General features: G+C 43.2%; 1 protein-coding gene and 1 long non-coding RNA gene across 3 annotated transcripts; one reads left to right on the forward strand and one right to left on the reverse strand.

Annotated features, from left to right (window-relative positions):
• The first annotated feature begins 210 nt into the window (after positions 1-210).
• LOC114013905 (uncharacterized) lies at positions 211-11,541 on the forward strand. 2 transcript variants are annotated; one of them, XR_008744799.1, is made up of 3 exons: positions 211-372; positions 2,091-2,528; positions 9,477-11,541. It is a non-coding gene; the product is annotated as an uncharacterized LOC114013905 (long non-coding RNA). The 2 variants fall into 2 exon arrangements; XR_003557163.2 differs by having other exon boundaries at positions 2,387-2,528.
• Positions 11,542-12,716: 1,175 nt separating this feature from the next.
• Positions 12,717-17,511, reverse strand: LOC114013904 (uncharacterized). Its single transcript, XM_027795534.2, has 6 exons — positions 17,325-17,511; positions 16,923-17,002; positions 15,315-15,429; positions 14,526-14,632; positions 14,191-14,305; positions 12,717-13,342 (listed from the first exon to the last, which is right to left on the reverse strand). Exons 1-6 carry the CDS (start codon positions 17,389-17,391, stop codon positions 13,155-13,157), a joined length of 672 nt encoding a protein of 223 aa, XP_027651335.2. The 5' UTR covers positions 17,392-17,511; the 3' UTR covers positions 12,717-13,154.
• Between the last annotated feature and the right edge of the window lie 163 nt (positions 17,512-17,674).

The following is a 17,674-nucleotide window of genomic DNA, read 5'->3' on the forward strand; positions in this document are numbered from 1 at the left end:
AAAATATAAACTAGTGAATCCTGTGTCATGCAAGGTCTAGGCAGACTGTTCAGTTGCTATGCTAACCCAGCTGAAACAGGTACGCGGAGGGGAAATGAGGGCTCAGGAGTCCATAGGCACTGCTTCACTTTCAAACTCAATTCTTACTCTTACTCACAACAGTTTTACAGCTCACCCACCCACAGCCTTCAGCCTTGCGTGACTCTTGTTGTGAAACTAACTCTGCCACAAGCATGAGGAAACCGGAACACAGGCATCACCTCCTACAGTAGTTTTCCACTCATCGTATTCCAATAAAGTTTGGGAAGTTTACAGTGATTAACATCAACCTGAGAATGAAGTTGGACCCCTCCCCAGACACTTAAAGCCATGGTAAGTTTTTGTTATTTTATCCTGCTTATCTCTGGGGGGTTTAGAGTTACCTCAAAGTTAGAGCTGATTGCAGGTGTGTGAAAGAAAGTGGCTTCCTGCAGTGTCAGTCTGAATGTGACACAGTAGAAACGTCCCCCCACCACCTCACACTTGGGCATTTTCCCCTGTGGCCTCCCAGGGAAGAGGGAAAGGACTCAGTGTGTTACTTCACAGCCACAGATGTCAGCCCCGTTCAGACACTAGCTACTTGCGGTACTAGATAAGGACCAAAAATGCCAAACAAAGCAAATATTTCTCACCCTGCCTAAGGCTGCTCCCTTAGCAACCCTGCTGTCAGCAGGCAGGTCTGGAACCAGCAGTACCAGCCTGAGAAGTAAATCAGTTCAGCATTTAGGCACCTCATTTATTTCCTAAGTCTGAGTGAGGCAGCACAGCATCCTCTGATTTGTAGAAAGACAGGATTCCCCAAGGCTGGCAACCGCTCACTTCAAAGTTATTTTCTGAAACATTTATGAACTTGTTTTAAAAGCCTAATCCACCCTATCCTGACCTTAAATACTAGTTGTGCCTTATAAGACTGCCACTGTTTGCCATGTATTTGTGAGTACTTGTGCACGTACTGGACCACCCAGCTTGCTGACAGCCAAGCTGCCTGATGATGTTCACTTTGCAGCCAATGGAGAGCACCACTTCCAAAGGCGAGAGTAATGACACCACCACCAGAATTACGTAAGGTTAAAATCTTACTAAGTTTAAACAAGATAAGTAGACTTCTTGGAAAGAAACTGTAAAAGGAACTTGGTTTTGGCAAGACCAATGAAATATTAGTGTCAAATATCAAGAGATGGAAGTCGCATGTCAGATATGGGGGGGAAAGTGTTACTGAACCTCCTTTATACAGCCAAAAAAAATTCTTTTTCCCCCAACAAATGTTCAGAAAATTGTTTGTAACACTATAAAGATATCCATCATGTGAAAAATTCTCAACAGTTACTTTCTGTAAAAATACCCTAATTCATATGTTCTGTAAGAACATAAGTTTTGTAAGTTTTTTTAAAAAAAAAACCCACAAACTATTGCCAGTTAAGTGACTTGAAGGTCTAAAGGGACATGCTTGAAGTCTGAACTTTGGTTTCGGTCAGTGCAAACACACATCCCTTTGGATGTACCCATTTCAAGAGAGGTAGTTGCACAGACTTCACTGTTCCCACCAATGTATTTTTAACCCAGGCTGCATTTTGGCCTTGGCACCTTTCCTTGCCACCAAAGAAGTGCTAGGTGCAGTACTGTGCGCAGATGGGAGGGCCAGTTCTCAGGGACTGTAATGCAACCCCCCACCCCCCCTTCAGCAGCATGGAGCTGAGCCAGAGCTAGCTTAGCTAAGCCTCCAAAAAGGTTTCTATGTACTTTTTACTCCATAAAATAGGTACTACAGCAGCCTGACCATAGCCACGATATTTAAATAAACCTCAGCTTGTACGTAGCAAGTGGGTTGTTGAACATACGTAGCTGGAAGAGAGTTGGGTGTATGAACCCCTTGGATCTGCAGTAACCTTAGGGACATCGGCCTTCACGCTCTGAAGGCTGCATGTACTACTCATTAAATAACTTAGATTCTGACTAGCTGTTACTATCAGATTATTCACTTTAAGTAAGATGATATACAAGGAAAGCCTAAGTGGTTTCCTGACAAAAGAAAGGGCCATCATTTTTCACAGGTGACTGTCTCCCAAGGCAGCGTGTACACGTGTGAACAGCCAGCTATTGTTTTGCTGATCCTGAGCAAAGCGTAGTCAAGGCAGAATGGCTTCATCCCTTCCTTGGAGAGGATTGTGCCACTTTAAGAACACCAAGTGGGAGGTGATATAGGCACTGCTGTACAAACAAGTACCTGTGCATGCTGCCACACTCACCAGAGCCTCACACAGCTGAGGGGATGCTGCCCTCGCCCTCCCTGGTTTGTCTGGTAGGTTGAACACCACCTTCTCTAACGTGTGGTTTTGCTGCCTGACAGAAGAGGGTCACCCAGAGTGACTCGATTTTATCTACAAGACTCGCAAGACACCTTGAGGACGCTGAGAAGGCGAGAGTGGACTGAAAAGAGCTGAAAGACTACGGGACCCGCAAGCTTTAGGGAAAGCCAGAACTTATTTCAGGTTTGCATCTTTTTCGAGTTGGCTACATTCAACCCAAATTCATCTGCAAAGAGAGCTGAATTATCTCTAACTTGGTTAAGAGGTTGACAGCAGGGAAGGGATGAAGAGGAAAAATAATTTATATGAGTAGCAACTCTGTATTTAAGTTCACTGATGTCAAAAATAGTTTGCTAAATGGTTATAGTTATGCCTGTAAATGCACTGTGTAAAGCAAGCCTTTATTTTCCTTTTAAAGTTTCAAGACCTTTGACTTGTGTAAGTTTACTCAAAAGTGTTTAAAGCCTGAGTATTCCTGAACAGAAGAATGTCTACCTGACTCAGACGCATATAACCTCTCTCTGCGATACATTCAAGAGTCAGAAAATTAAGGCCATATGCCAAGAACTCTAAAATAACACTTAAAGCCACCTTATTAGCTGAAATACAAAAATCAGAATTGACTTGTTCATAAAAATAAAAAAAAAATAGTGATTTATGCATATTTTAAATAACATCTGGGAAACTTCTGTTGTATTTTAACTTTCATTGTAGTTACCTGCTTACTTTGGAAGTGAGATGAAACACACAGCAACTAAAGGCATGATCAGCAAAATCCCAGCAGTGTGCTATACTACTTTTGCATTATTAAATATGCTCCATCTTACCTTCCTTTAACATCTCACAAGTTTTATACATCTGATTTCTACACCCAATGTCATATAGGTTTTAGACTTCTTTAAGCTAGATTTGCGTCCCATAGTGACTTTACTTACGGAAAGTTAAATATACATGCGGTTTACTTAAATGTATATCAGACTAAACAACAGTTTGCTTTATAAAAGCTGAAATCCTTTTAAAAATTAATACTGAAATGTTTATAATTAGCATTTCACTCAGTTGTTACTTGTAGAGGAGATATTTATAACACAAGGAAATTCAGTGATATTTCTTTTAATATTTTATGATTTTGCGCAGTTTCATAACAGTCACTTGGATTGAAAGGTTTGGCCCTCTAGAGATTGAAGCAGCATTATTAGATCTTTCTGAGGTTTTACACAATCGAAACACAGCCTTTTCTCTAAGGTGGTAAACTCACAAATTTGATGTCAGGTTTTTACAGGAGTTTTATGTGACGCTTTTAACTTGCAGTACAGTTGTTCCTTGATCATCCTCCTCAGTTCAAGTCAATTATTGTGCAAGAATTCCAGGTCTGGAAACTTTTCGCATTCCTACCTCTGCTTATAACATACAGGCACAGAAGCAGCATAGGGATTTACATTTCTGCAGCTGCACACTAAGGACATTGCAGCACTGATGACCTCTTCAGAACACTAGTCTAGACACGTGTAATTATCTTTAAATATTAATAGAAAGTTGGCAGTTGTGTTAGAAAACATGTACACAGTAACACTTGTTTGCCCTGCTCAAAGGCGAAAGATTTAAATCACAGCGAGTGGAACGGGAAGCAGAACAAGCTCATTGCTGTCGCTGGTTTAGCCCTTTTGACTTGCTCTTCTGTTAAATAAGTACGTGCCTGAGAGAAGGCGTTCACACCTCTGCGAAATGGAAAGCATTCTGCAGCTCCCCTCCTGCTAAAGCAACTGAGGTCGATCTTTGCATCTAACTGGGCAGTTCTCACAGCTAGATAACAAATCCCCTCCCCACATCGAGAGTATGAGCACTGCCACTGCAAGATACCAGAAATTCAATATCACGTATCTGGGTTAATCTGGTATCATTGATTAGCATAACTTAGTGGCATTGCTGCTGCTAAAGTATGAAAAATTGTTGCGTAAAGAAATAACTAATACTCAGTCTTTAACATTTCAGATATGTTTTTGTTTAGTACTATTGATTGTGGGGTTTTCATGCAATCTGACTTTATTAATCTCCACCAAACTAGCAACCGAGCACTGTCACTTGATTACACAAAGGTAAGACTGTGGCCAAGAGATTCCCAAAAGTGCTAATACAACTTCGTTATATTCTTTTGTACTGTCTGCTCTAGCATCAGCCTGTTTCGGTAATAATGAGACTCCAAGCTTATGCCGAGTAGGACCCTGCCTTTGGGGATGGAGAAGGAAAAGGGAAGGATTATTTCTCACTTACTTGATTACCAAACAGTACAATGAATGGCCGAGAGATCATGCAGGAAAATTGACCTGGCTGACTGGCCTTTCTTAAAGCCACAGTCATTTTCTTTGGTGTAGGAATAATTTTTCTTTCCTCCTCCCCACTCCACCCCCCGGCTCAACATGGAATGTGGGAGAGGCTAAACGAGTTGTGATTCCTTGACAAGATCATGATAAACACCAGTGCTCTCCTACCCACTCCAGGGACAGCAGCAAAACCAAACCTCCCAGTAAGTGTTTCCAGCCAGGTCTTTGCAAACGATACTGCTGAGATCCATATGCCTACATTTATCAGTGTTTTCTTGCTTACAAGAACATCTGGGGTAGAACCTAATGCTGTTGCCAAGAGTTCCAAGTAACACTAGAAAGAAAAATCTTAGAGCAGGCCACCCAGCACAAAGTTGAACACCAAATTCACCTGTCTGGACATCAGTCAAGGGTCTAAATTCCTCGATGTTCTTCCATAAATACTCAGACACACAAGCCTACAAGCAAATACCAGCCTGAGGCGTGTTTATGCTTGCTTTACAAATATTTAGCAGCAAGGTTTTTACTCAGTAAGAGCACCAAGTCATTCACTGGTAGGGAATTTGTTCTGTTGCAGGGACTGGGGTCTAAACCTAAATCTGCCTACAGTCATTCACCTCCAGAAACCATCTGAGAGTCACAGGACTTACACAGAATCAGTTCTTTCCAAAAGCACATAAATATTGGTGTAAACCTGAAATGCTGTGTTGAGGGGGATGAAGGAATTGCAGCTTTTCTGCAGACGAGGAACAGCAAACAGTCTTTGCCCGCATTTCTTGTGGGCTTCCAGCTGAGTGAGTCTTTTGCTCTCAGATGCTTTTGATTGACGTTAAGTGCTGTAGTTACTAATCAGGATATCCTGACAGAAACAAGAGGAAAATCTATTTCGATTCACTGACATGAAACAGACCTTGCAAACTTTGATCCATTCTGCCTTTTGGCAGCGGTACTTACAAATTTCCTAGCCTCTCAAAGTATTTTTTAAAACATTTCTGTTCCCAGAGGTTAGCCAGCAGTACTAAATTTGTGACCTCTCCCAGTAGAGAGAAAATAATTATTACATGACAGTCAGTTATCCTGAGGTTTGGAGGACAACAAATTGTATAAAGAGGTGCCAGTTCAGATACCAGATCATCTTTTTGCCCCATGGGAAGACATCTTCAGAAGAACCACAACTGAGAGCAAGTAACAGCCTGGGAGGCCACTGCCTTCCACAAGCATCTTGCTCAGGGACCTTCTCATCTTACAGTGACCCCTGTAAGCTTTGGAAGGCTGTCTTAAAGCTTTACACTACTTCTGTAGACTGCAAATAAGCTTTTTTGCATAAGAGTATTGCTGCCTTCAGCATTCGGCCTCATCATATATTGAGGAAGTATAGCTTCACCATCTAGTTCCAATAAGGTGATTAAAACATCTGAGTTTTCATAAGGTTTCCCTACCGTTAGTTCTCTAAAATCAAAAGACATTCATGAGTAACTTGGAGGGAAAAAATGCAAGGCTAGCGGAGAAAAATAACTGCCTTTTTAAGCACAGGTTTATTACAGCTAGAACCAAAGATTACATTCCACACAGCACTACCTGCAGCAGGCAGGACAAGCACCCTTAAATATTTTCAGCTGGTGGGGAATGATTGGGGCAGATTCCTTGGAGGACAGAAGCCACAAAGCAGCTGTCTCAGCTGCACCCTGCCCACCTGCTCCACTGCAAAAGAGCAGCCCACGCCAAAGAGTAAAGCACCCTGTCTGCCTATACATGGGTTTGCTTTCTCCTAATAATCAAAAGTTAAGGCTTCAAATCAAATGGTGAAAAAATATTTTCTGGCTTTTCTGTATTGCAGCAGTCTGCAAGCTGGCAAACAAGTGCATCAGCTAAATACGCTATAGTGCAAGTCTTTTGTTTCCTGCTTATATAGTCCTCTGCAACAGTTGCGTGCCGTGATCTTAAAAGATATTGCAATTCATAAATGGATCTCTGCTAAGATAAGGGGAGCAGCGAAGCAATTGACAAGCTAAGACATACATTTTTACAAGGTCTACTTTGGATCGCGTTAAGCATATGCAGTTAACTAAGCATACCAGCTGCATTTCCAGAATTATGTAACAAGGTTATAATTTTGTTTTCTGTGGAGGGTGTAAGGATAGAATTGTGATTTTTCTAAGGAAAACACTCTGTCCGCCATGCTAAGATGACTCCTTCCTTAGTGTCCTAAAAGGTCTTCCATCAACTATAGCTCAAAGAAAACCCCTTTAAATTCACGTAGCCCTAGGGCAAATCTTAAATTAGACACTGGGAATAGAAGGTACGCCCAGAAATCACACTTAATAGGCCTCTTTTTTCCCCCTCCCCAAATACCTTTATTATTGTATACTTCTCTAAGTTTATTGCATTCCATTTGTGCCTTCAGCTCCAGTCCTCGCAGAGGCCTTTACTTTTCTACCCAGTTGCTAAAGTTAGGGGATAGGTTTAGAGCACCCTTCACTGCAGGCTATTTTGTGGTTTAGAGACCAGGTTTGACGTGCTCACACATTCACTCACGAGGATTTTAGCTGAGACAGAACTTGCAAAGCCCCAGTGACAGCGTCTATTTATTCTGAAAGAAGCACTGCTGCTTTTGTATTTCTACAGCTATGTTCTGGTTGACCACTATTTTGATTTATTCATATGCTCCCACCATCAAATTTTAGAGGTTTAGAAAGTTGGTAGGGCTGCTGGCTCTTTGGAAAGATTATTTAACCACACACAGCCAGTGTGCATCAAACGGTGAAGGTAAGAAACACCTTGTTAACGAAGCCACCCCAGATCTCTTACAGCTGTGCTTAATGAAGCTCAGGCAAGCAACATTCAGAAGGGGCATTAAGTCATGGGCTCTATCCAGCCTCCATCCCTGCTGCTTGCGCAGCACCACACTTCAGCACACTCACTTGTCAGTGCACCTGTATCTATTTGGGATGGATTCCACTGCCATGAATGTACTTTATTTATGATGTATCTTACTGAAAATTATGTAATATAGTAGTACTGATGCATGATACGACCCTCTTATCATACAGGCATACTTATGAAGGTTTGCTGATGTATTCAGTCCCCAAAAGACCAAAACAAGCTGCACATGCACCCCGGGGCTGTGCAGCACTCGTTCACTTACAAGCTGGGAGCCCAAAGCCTTAAGACATGAGAAGGAGTTTGCAAGACTCGTCATTAATCTAAAACTTGACACAACCAGGCAAGAGCTGAGGTTCGCAGAAAGGTCTTGGTACTGCTGTGAGGTAGGTACCAACCCTGGCTGGGTAGGCACAACTGAGTCTGGAGAGAGCATGCTTCCCACTGTCAAAGCCTGTGTGTCTCTCTCAAAAAAGGCTGAGCTGATACCTCAGGAACAAGAGGAGAAGGTAAATGAGAGGTTGGCACCAGAAAGCTACAGTCTGCCCCAGCAGCACAGCCCAGTCCATTTAGCAGCCCACAGAAGCTCCACCTAGAGCCTACCTAACAGCCAGCCAGCCTTCATTAAGGCACAGCACTGCCTGAACCCTCCAGGATTTGTTGCCAGGCACCTGCTGCTTCCCCTCACAGGCCACAGCACAAAACCGAGCTGAGAGAAATTTTAACACCATTAAGCCAGGTACAAAATTGCTGGCAACTCATTAGCTTCGCACGCGTACTACTCCCTCTAAGTAAGCATATTCTATCAATCCTGTTTCAGTCTTCTCCTTCACACAAGGTCAGGATTTAGCACCAGAAACCTAGTTTACCACCCACTCTGAAAAAAAATGGACAAACCTGAGATCTCCAGTGTCTTCGAAGCCAAACTCCCAGACTAAAAGTAGTACTGAGGCCTCTCAGGAAACCTCCTTGCTGTCAGGGTGCAGAGACAAGACATCAGGAAGAACACAAAAGCCCTGCTCAGCCCCTGGTCACCACTTTTTTTTCACTTTCCTTACAGCTTCGGCTCCGTGATGGCTTTCAGGTGTGTGGGTCCTGTGCTGAAGGAATTGCATCAAGCCCTCCATTAACCAGACACACCTGTTAACAATTCTGGCTTCTTGTCTCAAAACCGACATAACTTAACTCCTTCCTAACTGGCCTACTCTTTCTTTTTCTATTTTGCAGAATTATAGACTTGAGACTTACTAGCTCTGCCTCTTCTCTGCACGTACATCCCGCTGCTTGGCTGCTAAACCACCCTGCGTCTTAAGCTCATACTTGTTTGATTAAACCATTTCAAATAGAAATCAATTTTCAGCAGTTTCATTAAAATATATATGCAGTAATTTTCAAAGCACAAAATTCTTTACTGAGTGTCCACTGAAGCTTTCTGGCAAGCAAAAGGTTTTTAAAGCCTACTTTATATGAAGAAAAAACCCACACACTCCGATAGCAGGTAACTTACAGTTCTCCCTCTTCTCCAGCATATCCTTTTATTCTCAGCTTTAGCTTTGATGCATGTCAGTGTAATAATCATTTTGTGTCATGATGCTCTAAGTGGGAGGGGAGGGCCTCAAAAATCAAAGTTTTGAAGACAAGGTGACAAAGGCTCGCCCAGGAGTCGGGCACGGCACTCCAGGGTGGACATAGTGTCTTACACCAGCATCAGCAACAGAGCCAAAAGGGAAAGGCAGGCTGGCGCTCCAGGGAGGCTCTCGAGGGGAAAGAGAGAGAGCGCAGGAGCTCTGCTAGGGCCTGCAGCCAGGGAAAATGGGGTTCTTCTTCAGGATGCGAAAAGAATAGGCCAAGGAGGCTGTGTTGGCTAAAACAAATCTATACAGGTGCAACAGTTGCAAAAAAGTAATGCAGTATATTTTTTGCTTTACAGCTTCAGCCTCTTGGCATGAAGGAAACCATGTTGGAGACGAACCTGGCCCTATGGGAAATAATGCTGGTCATTTTTGCTGCCGTGCTGATAATGAGTTTCCTCATGTTTCTGCCCCCCGCTGCAGTGGTGATCTGGAGAATGAAGCATGTGCCACAGATCTCGCTGCATGGCTCTGTGTGAGGCAGCCCTGGCACGAGCCGTGACACCGCCGATCCCTTGAAAGGATGGTTCAGAATGATGACAGCTCTCAGGGTCACTCTTACCGCCTAGGATCCATCCAAAGGCAATAGGTTTTCCAGCCTATTGCTGCTAAGTTCCTGTGGAAAGAGAACATGTATAGTTTTGTCCTCATCTACCACAGTTCTCAGCACTTTGCCTTCCATTCTTCGGCTATGTTGTAATTACTGTTGTTGGCTTAGTTCCTAGACCGACTTCTTCTCTTGCATTATAATGGACTGAAAATAAGACTGGAAGAGAAGCAAGCATGATACAGCATTGCATTCCCTTAATTTCAGGAAAGCCTCCCTTTCTACTAGTTACACTGTAAATATTATCAAAGCCTTGAGCTGATGTGACTGTCAGTTATGCAGGTGGACATACCAAAAGCTCGGAATGTACTCCAGGAAGGTAGTGGTTTGGTCTGGTTTTACCATGAAACCTAAAAAAACCCCAAAACCCGAACCCATGACAAATGGGGTAATAAATAAGCATCTTGTGCTTCTCTCACCTGATCTGAAAATTCGCTAGCCTAAAATGTTTTTCATTTCTTTCCTTATGCATGAATTTCTTGTCTCTGCAAATCCCGAGTGCCAGAACACAAAGCCCTCAGCATCCCAGGGTTAGGGCAGGAGCGTGAGGGATGGCCCGATGCTCAGACATGCCTGGCCAGACACTGGCTCGAAGTTAATGCAAACATAGAGCAACTATTTGCCTGAACTACATTATGCAAATTTACTCTGGGAAATAATGTGATTAAGATTACTTTAGTTTTTAACTGTTGTATAGGTTTATTGGTGCAGCTTCCCTTTCTCATATATAAATAATAGCTTGGACGGCGGGAATAGAACAAAACTGTTTCTCTGCAAGTTTATGAAAAAAAACAACCACCCGAACAACCCAATCTCCAGCCTAATGTCATATTCATGCCAGATCAAATTAAAGCTTTCCAGTCTAATTCTTCCACACTGTGGGACGCTCATTAGAAGGATTTCTGAGGCACAGAAGTAACAGTTTCTGTCAGTTTACAAGAGCAATGGGTTTGATTTCCTCATGAAATCCAATGCTGGGCTGCTTTGCTTTTGTTGGTTGGTTTGGAAAGCCACTAGAATTGCTTAATATAACTCAGAGGAAAATGGTTTTTAGCACCAGTAGGAAAATGATACTGGGAAGTGCTCAGTGCTTCAGCTATTTTATTTGAGCATCAGCAGATAATGAATTGGCTGGAAATGACTCAAAGACATTATCATTTCATTTGATAGAGATTATTTGTTTGCCAGAAATAAACAAACCCACCAGTGATTGAAAAACGATGCTTTTCTTTAAGACTACAGCACTTTTGTCTCCAACACAATGACTTAAGCTACTGCCTCATCATTTATAAGCAGCCAACTCATCCCTTTGTTGGTGTAATTGCCTGCTACACTCATAGTCATATGACTGTCTGGTCCCAGGCCCAAAAGCAACCGATGGTTTTTTTGCTAATGATGACTGCATTCTGAGCCTGAAAGATAATGGGTAATTTTATATATCTGAATCATTTCACTGACTGACGAGGTAAAGGTCAATTATACACCACGTACCGCATAACTGTGCTGTGTCTGAGAGATTCACAGGAATAGGGAAAAGGTAAAGAAGAGAGAGGAAACACAAACAGATGAGCTGGCTGCCTTCAGATCTACGGCGTCAGTGTTTGCTCAACAGAAGAAAATTAAAACAAAACCTCAAGTACGGATTCCACTGAAAAACAAGCAAGCAGTAACTAAGTTTCTTGTTTAGATTTCATAATAATTCACATGCTTGTCCGTTCTGTAGCTACAGCTCCACACAAATAAACAGGATCACCAGAGCTAAGTTGTCTTTGGTCTTCACTTGCACCGGGTGCCACGTGGACAACAACCCCTGTTTTCTGCTCTTCCCACTTCTTACTCCTTGCCTTTGGTTTTCCAGAGCACACAATGCACGTGGAGGGTGTGCAGGAGAAGTGTAAAAGAGGCAGAGCTCACAGAAGAATGGGGATTAGAGCAGGAACAAGAGGTTTTTGTATTTCATGAGATGAATCAAATACAAAAAATCACGGCTATTTGTTCTTATTTAGAACTGTTGCAAATGCAGATAACCAGCTAAATTTTTGCTAACTTTGGCAACAGCTAAACCTGCCCCAGCTTAAACCAAGTTTAGAAAGATAATGAAGGGAAAAAGTGGAGAGGATGAGTAGCCAGAAGCTGTGGAAATATTGGACTAGGACCAGCAGCTGCCCTAGCCCTACTCTGCTGAGACCAGAGCATCTCAGCAGGTCAGCCCAAAGCCCTAGAGCTCTACCCTAAGTATTGTCCATCCCAACTCTAGCACCAAGCAGGCCTTGTTTGCTTTTGTATTTTCCCTCCAAAGCTAAGCCATCGATTGTGGTACCCACAACGTGTGCCTAAGGGAGGCCCCGCCGGTGTGTGCCGCATGTGCCCAGAGTGCAAGGAAGTGTGAGTGCAGAAGGGCACGTGCAGCCCTGGACCCCACATGGCAGGCACAGCTCTTGTTGGAGCAAACCAGGGGTCAATCGGATTTTCTTTCCAGAACCACCACGGTTTGACCCCACAGGGTCTGAGCAGAGGAGACCGAAGCTGATCCCTGGCACACGAACTAGAGAGCTTCTCATGCAGGTCCCTCAGCACCCACCTCCTTCATCTTTATAGCAGAGAAGATAGGATGCAAATACATGTGAATTTAGGCCAGTCTCAGTTCTCACATTTTGTACTGGACAGAGATGTTACATTTTTCCTGCCATTTTGCCTGGTTACAGCAAGCATACAGGGCACTTTTTGACACCTAGAAGTGGATCGAAGTATACCTATAGTCTGTGTCTTTCTGTGGGTTGTCCTCAAGGTGGTAAATAAGGGAGAAACCTTTCAGCTGTCGCACCAACGAACTGCAGTGCTCCAGGTTTGTAGCTCATGCGGAACACAGCCTGATGTAACCCCCAATCAAGCAGGCACATGAGTACAGAATGATACCCCCGCAGCCAGTAACTGTTGTGACTTGCATTGCTTTAATGGTCATCAGAGCAACAATAGTGATTAACTGGCAACTGTAAAAGCAACTAAAAGTATGGCCCTTTCTCAGTAAAGATGAAGCCTGACAGAAGATGATTTTTGATAATTATTGTGTTTAATGACCACATCCATTAACCATCTCTAATTCTTATTAAATTCCAGCTAGACAAATTTAAGCCATAGAAGTGATCTTTCTTTGAAACATCTCTGCCAAGAGCTACGTGATCACGTTTAGCCTATATATCTGTATCCAAGAGCTGAGGTCAAATTGTGACGATGATCTCTAGTCCTTTAACCAAATAAAAGCTGTATGTTTACATGTCTTAGCCATGATTTCACTGCTCCGCTTCTCTTGTTGAAATACCCATGCCAAATTGCAAATGGCCCGCTGGTCCGTGGCACCAGCTTTTCGCTGCTAGTAACCACAGCTGATACAATCAGCCTCCTTGTCACGGTTGGAGCTGTTGATGCCTTGCTCACTGAGCTCTTTGAGGAAGATGTTTAGCTGTTCTCTCTCAGTTTCAGCGAAGGCTAGCGTGTGCAGACAGGTGCTGTTGGCGGGGAAATAGGCAGATTTAGCTCCACTGATGGCCACCTCAGAGGCTGGAAAGATCAAAGATGAAAACAAAACAAAACCAAAAAAAGAGCAGCTGAATGATTTAGCTTAGATTCATCCTAATTGTTAAACAAGTGCTAGCATTCCCATTTTCTGGACTAAAGGCTTCAACTTGGGATGAAAGTGCCTAGATGATTGCTTTTGGTAAGCCTTGCAAAACAACTGCTCTAGCACCAACACACTGTCAACAGTAAAATATTTTGCATTAGCCGTCGAAGAGATAGGTTGGCCCTTTTGTGTATCTATCTGCACATTTATTTTTAAATTAAGGCAGTAACAACGGAGTCAGACAGCGTGCTTCAGGTCACAGATTGCTCACGGGACGCAATGGGAGCAGCATGAAAACCCCTGGGCTGCCACATGAAATAGGCAGCATTGCTGGCTGGGGGCCAGCTGCTGGGTTTTATTGTGTGTACATACAGTGCATAGTGCAGGTGTTAGCCGATTTTGCTGAGGTTCTTCAAGTACTGTTGCAAGCTAAACATCAGTTTTATGTTATACTGCTGTCTGTCAGGGTCACACAGCCCTTGTGCAACATAGTATTTGTGTTAAGACAATACCTATTTACCGTTTTAAAAAAAAAAGAAAAGTGCATCTTCCCACAAGCATTGCATATGTGTCATGTTTGCTACCCCAAGCTGAAAGAGCAGTGCTCAAGCCTTCATGATAATTTTAAAGCTAATGTGATTTCTTGTTCAAAAATTTACCAGCCCAGCACTAGCTCTTACAATGTCACACGTGCCAAGAAAAGAGAAACTTCTCTTGCCTACTTTTTTTAAACAAAACAGATGGAGCCTCCTGTTCCTGTGACCAGATGTGCCTGAGAATTACTCACGGATACAAACAGCCAGTGTCTTGTCCCCAGCAAACTGTGTTGTCCAGGAAAACCCAGTGGTGTTGCCACATACTTCATACAGTTTACTTCTTCTAAGGAATTGAAAGTCATAACCCTTGGGAAACAAAGATGGGGAAAAAACAAACAGTGTCTTAGTCTACATCATGGCAACTGTAAGTTGAAGAAACATTCAGCCAGTGAAGGTCTACACAGATTCTACAACTTCTCCCTGCCCCAAGGGGGAAAAAAAAAAGGTATAACAAGGAAAATTATGCATTACACAATAAATACCTGCAAATGGGTGAATAGATACAGCAGTAAACCATGAATGTTACCTGGTTGCACATGGGTTTGCAGTACTGTGTGTTTTCAATGGTGACACACACCAGCCCACCGTTTCTAGGGGCTAGTGGGAGTGGGCAGAGAGGTAGCTGCTTGCAAACTGTTGGGTGGATTAGAAAGAAAAGACGAGAGTGAGAAAACAATATGTCAGAGTGCAAGTGATGATGAAAGTCTCCCCCTTCCCAAGCAAGCCATAGGCATAGTCATTGACCCGAGTATGGGTGATATCTGCCCCCAGTACCTGACTCTGTCAAAGTAAGTATTTTTTTTTCTTATCTTCCAGCAATACCAAATTTTTCCATCACTTCTCCCTGTGACAGCAAGTCCTTGTCAGCCCCAGTTACACTTTAAAAGTGGCTCCAAGCAGCATTTGCGTTCACAGCACTGATATTCAGCACTATTGTGGCCAAAACCATCCAAATATTTCTTGGAAAACTGGCTGACGTGCCCACTCCCAGACACCAGAGCGGCTCTTGCTGCAGGGCAGCGCATGCCCTGCTGCCCCTGCGGCTCTGCACTGCTCCTGGTGGCGGGGGCGGTGACACCCCATGCCTGGGTGCTGCCGTGCACCCCAGGTGCCTGCCAGCGCAGTGGCTGAGCACCCTTGTTTTCTGGCTTGTTGCTGAGGTGTCTTTTAGCTTATTCTCCCCACCCCCCGTCCTCAAGAAATGCAGACACTTAGCTCACTCTGACTGTAGGTTAAAAACGTTCTTAGTGCTTCTCCACCTCCCCTTTGTTCAACACCCAGCAAAGAGGAGCATCAGCTTGGGGGAGGGCCTCACATTTCTGTTGGACAGGGCGCACGAGATCAAGTATTTCTTGCAGGGTCCAGACAAGGTAATTGACTGAAGCTTTTTCACCTTTGGCAATCATTTCATTAAAGCATTTTGAGTATTTCTATGGAGTTAGAGGAGAAAAAGGCTAAGATGAAGATGAAAGGCCTCCGAATTAGTTTATGAAAGTGTTCAAATAATTTTATTTTTTTTCTAAAATGCAGAATAAGACCCATCCTGAAAATTATATAGCTTTAAGTAACACTAATTTCCCTACAACGTTTTTGGAAGAAATCCGGTAACTTTTTTTGAAAAAAAATTGCTAGATAGGGTTTTCCCATTGTATTGAGTTCAAGAGGGAGGACTGGTATGGGTTAGGGTTTCTTTTTGCAATATACAAAAAGATGCCCTTATAAACAACTGTATGTATCTTTTTTCTATACAAAGTACTGGTTTGTTATTCTTATCTTCTTAGTGCTGTCATCGCATAGACTTTCTCTGTGTGTATAAAAATATACATTTGTAAACATGTGTAAACTAAAATGTTCCTGTGTGTTTATCTAAGCTCCATGCCCATATAAATAGCTTTCAGTCCATATGTGCATGCCTATGCACATATGTGGATAGTGCAGAGCTGTGGTAAACTCCACAACCAAACCAGAAATGTGTGCCACCATTATAACTGACACCAGTTACTTTGAACTTACACAGATGCCAGACAAAAAGCAAGACCAATTTTCCGTAGCAGCTGCTGAAGCACCAGCCAGCAATGGCTAACTCCACTTCTCAGGCTGAAGCTTACAGAAACATTGTTGAAAGTGATGGGCATCAGCCATACAAAGACAATAATATAATTAATAACTCTAGGGGGAAAAAACCTCAAAGACCTGGGAGAACATCTCCTTGGCAAGTGCTGCCCTCAGCTTCCCTGCCCCACCCCACCCCCCTCAAAAAAAAACCAAAACAAAACCCAAAACAAAAAAAACCCAAAACAACCGTGTGATGAGAACGATGCTCCAGGTAGAAGCTCAGTATGTAGTGGTATGTGAACCCAGCTCCAGCTATTTGTTCTGTGTTATTGTTTTACAGGCAGAAGTTTTAACCGTGTGTGAAAATTTTTTATAGGCTCTCCCCTGGTATTTCTTTACCATTTCTGCCATATTCAAGGGTCACTGTCTGATCAGTCCCTTGTGATATGCCTCTCCCATAGAAGACAGGCACTAACTCATAAAACATAGGCTTTCATTTGACTGTCTCTACTAGTATTTAAAATATTTAGCACTTCTTTATATTTGAAAGCAGGATTGAAAAAAACATTATGCATGGTAAAGCAAAGGACAGCAATCTGGATCAAAGCAAAACTAGAAAATACACCTACAAGGACTTTTTTTTTTACTAGCAATAGCAGGACAAAAGACATGGCAGGTCAAATGACACTAATCATTTTTTTTGTTTTTTTCATGTTGCTCCCCTCCTCACCATGTGCTCTTGTTTTGAGCCAGGCATTGGTGGTGCTTGCCCAGCCAGCACATCTCATCTGCTGCACCGGCACCCACAGCAGGGCCCTGCTCGTCCCACCACCAGATCCTGGGCTGGCCAATGCAGCCAACCTCTTACCTCAAGGCTCTGATTCACATCGTCTACGGTTGCACTTTTGCATTCACTTGGACTGGCAAAAGCTCTGACATCAGTAAAATCTGAAAGACAAACAGAAGCTGGTACACAGCCAGGTAATAACCCCTCCTGCCACATGAACAAACCCCAGGTACCCCACAACTGCACTTGTTTATCAGAACTGTGCCACTATTCTGTAGTCTTAATACTACCTTGTATACCTGAGGCGATCAGGGCTCAAATGTGAATTAACTGTGGAAATATTGATTTATTCTAAACAGTCAGCTATCTGGCTGCCTGTTTGTGGCCACCCAGGGCTCAGTTCCCAAGCGGGATGCTTCACTTCTCTAAGACATCCGCTATTTAACTAATTGTTAGCTATATTCAGGAATGGTAATATCTTACCTCCAAAAAGGACTGCTAAACTTGTAAAAAACAGTGTTTTCCCGAGCAGGCAGGAGCTGAACAGCATTTTTTCTGTGGGAGACCAGGGGCTAGTTACTTGTTGCTTGTGGAGCCTAAGAGCTGAAGCACTGGAGTCAGGCACAAAGCTGCATGTGGGTCACCAGTTGTTTACCGTGTGGCTGGTGTGATAAGGCATTAGGGGGATGCAGCTATTGCCCAACTTGCTGGGAAGCTAGCGGAGAGTTTGCCAGCACGGTTTAGGGAGGGCAAGGGGAGGTCTCTCATCATGGTACTGAGGCGGTCTGACTTTCCTGCTGCTGCCAACCCCACAGAGAAATTTTCAGATTAAC

Source organism: Falco peregrinus, chromosome 1 (genome assembly GCF_023634155.1).
Source record: "Falco peregrinus isolate bFalPer1 chromosome 1, bFalPer1.pri, whole genome shotgun sequence".
Classification (NCBI taxonomy): Eukaryota; Metazoa; Chordata; class Aves; order Falconiformes; family Falconidae; genus Falco; species Falco peregrinus.

Bases quoted from the DNA above. Each gene is read 5' to 3' on its own strand.
- LOC114013904 (XM_027795534.2), bottom strand. From the start codon at position 17,391: ATGCTGTTCAGCTCCTGCCTGCTCGGGAAAACACTGTTTTTTACAAGT. The intron at 14,633-15,314 runs GTGAGGCCCTCC...TCCACCCAACAG, and splicing joins GCGCCCTGTCCAACAGAAAT to TTTGCAAGCAGCTACCTCTC. The intron at 13,343-14,190 runs GTGAGTAATTCT...TGATCTTTCCAG, and splicing joins GACACTGGCTGTTTGTATCC to CCTCTGAGGTGGCCATCAGT.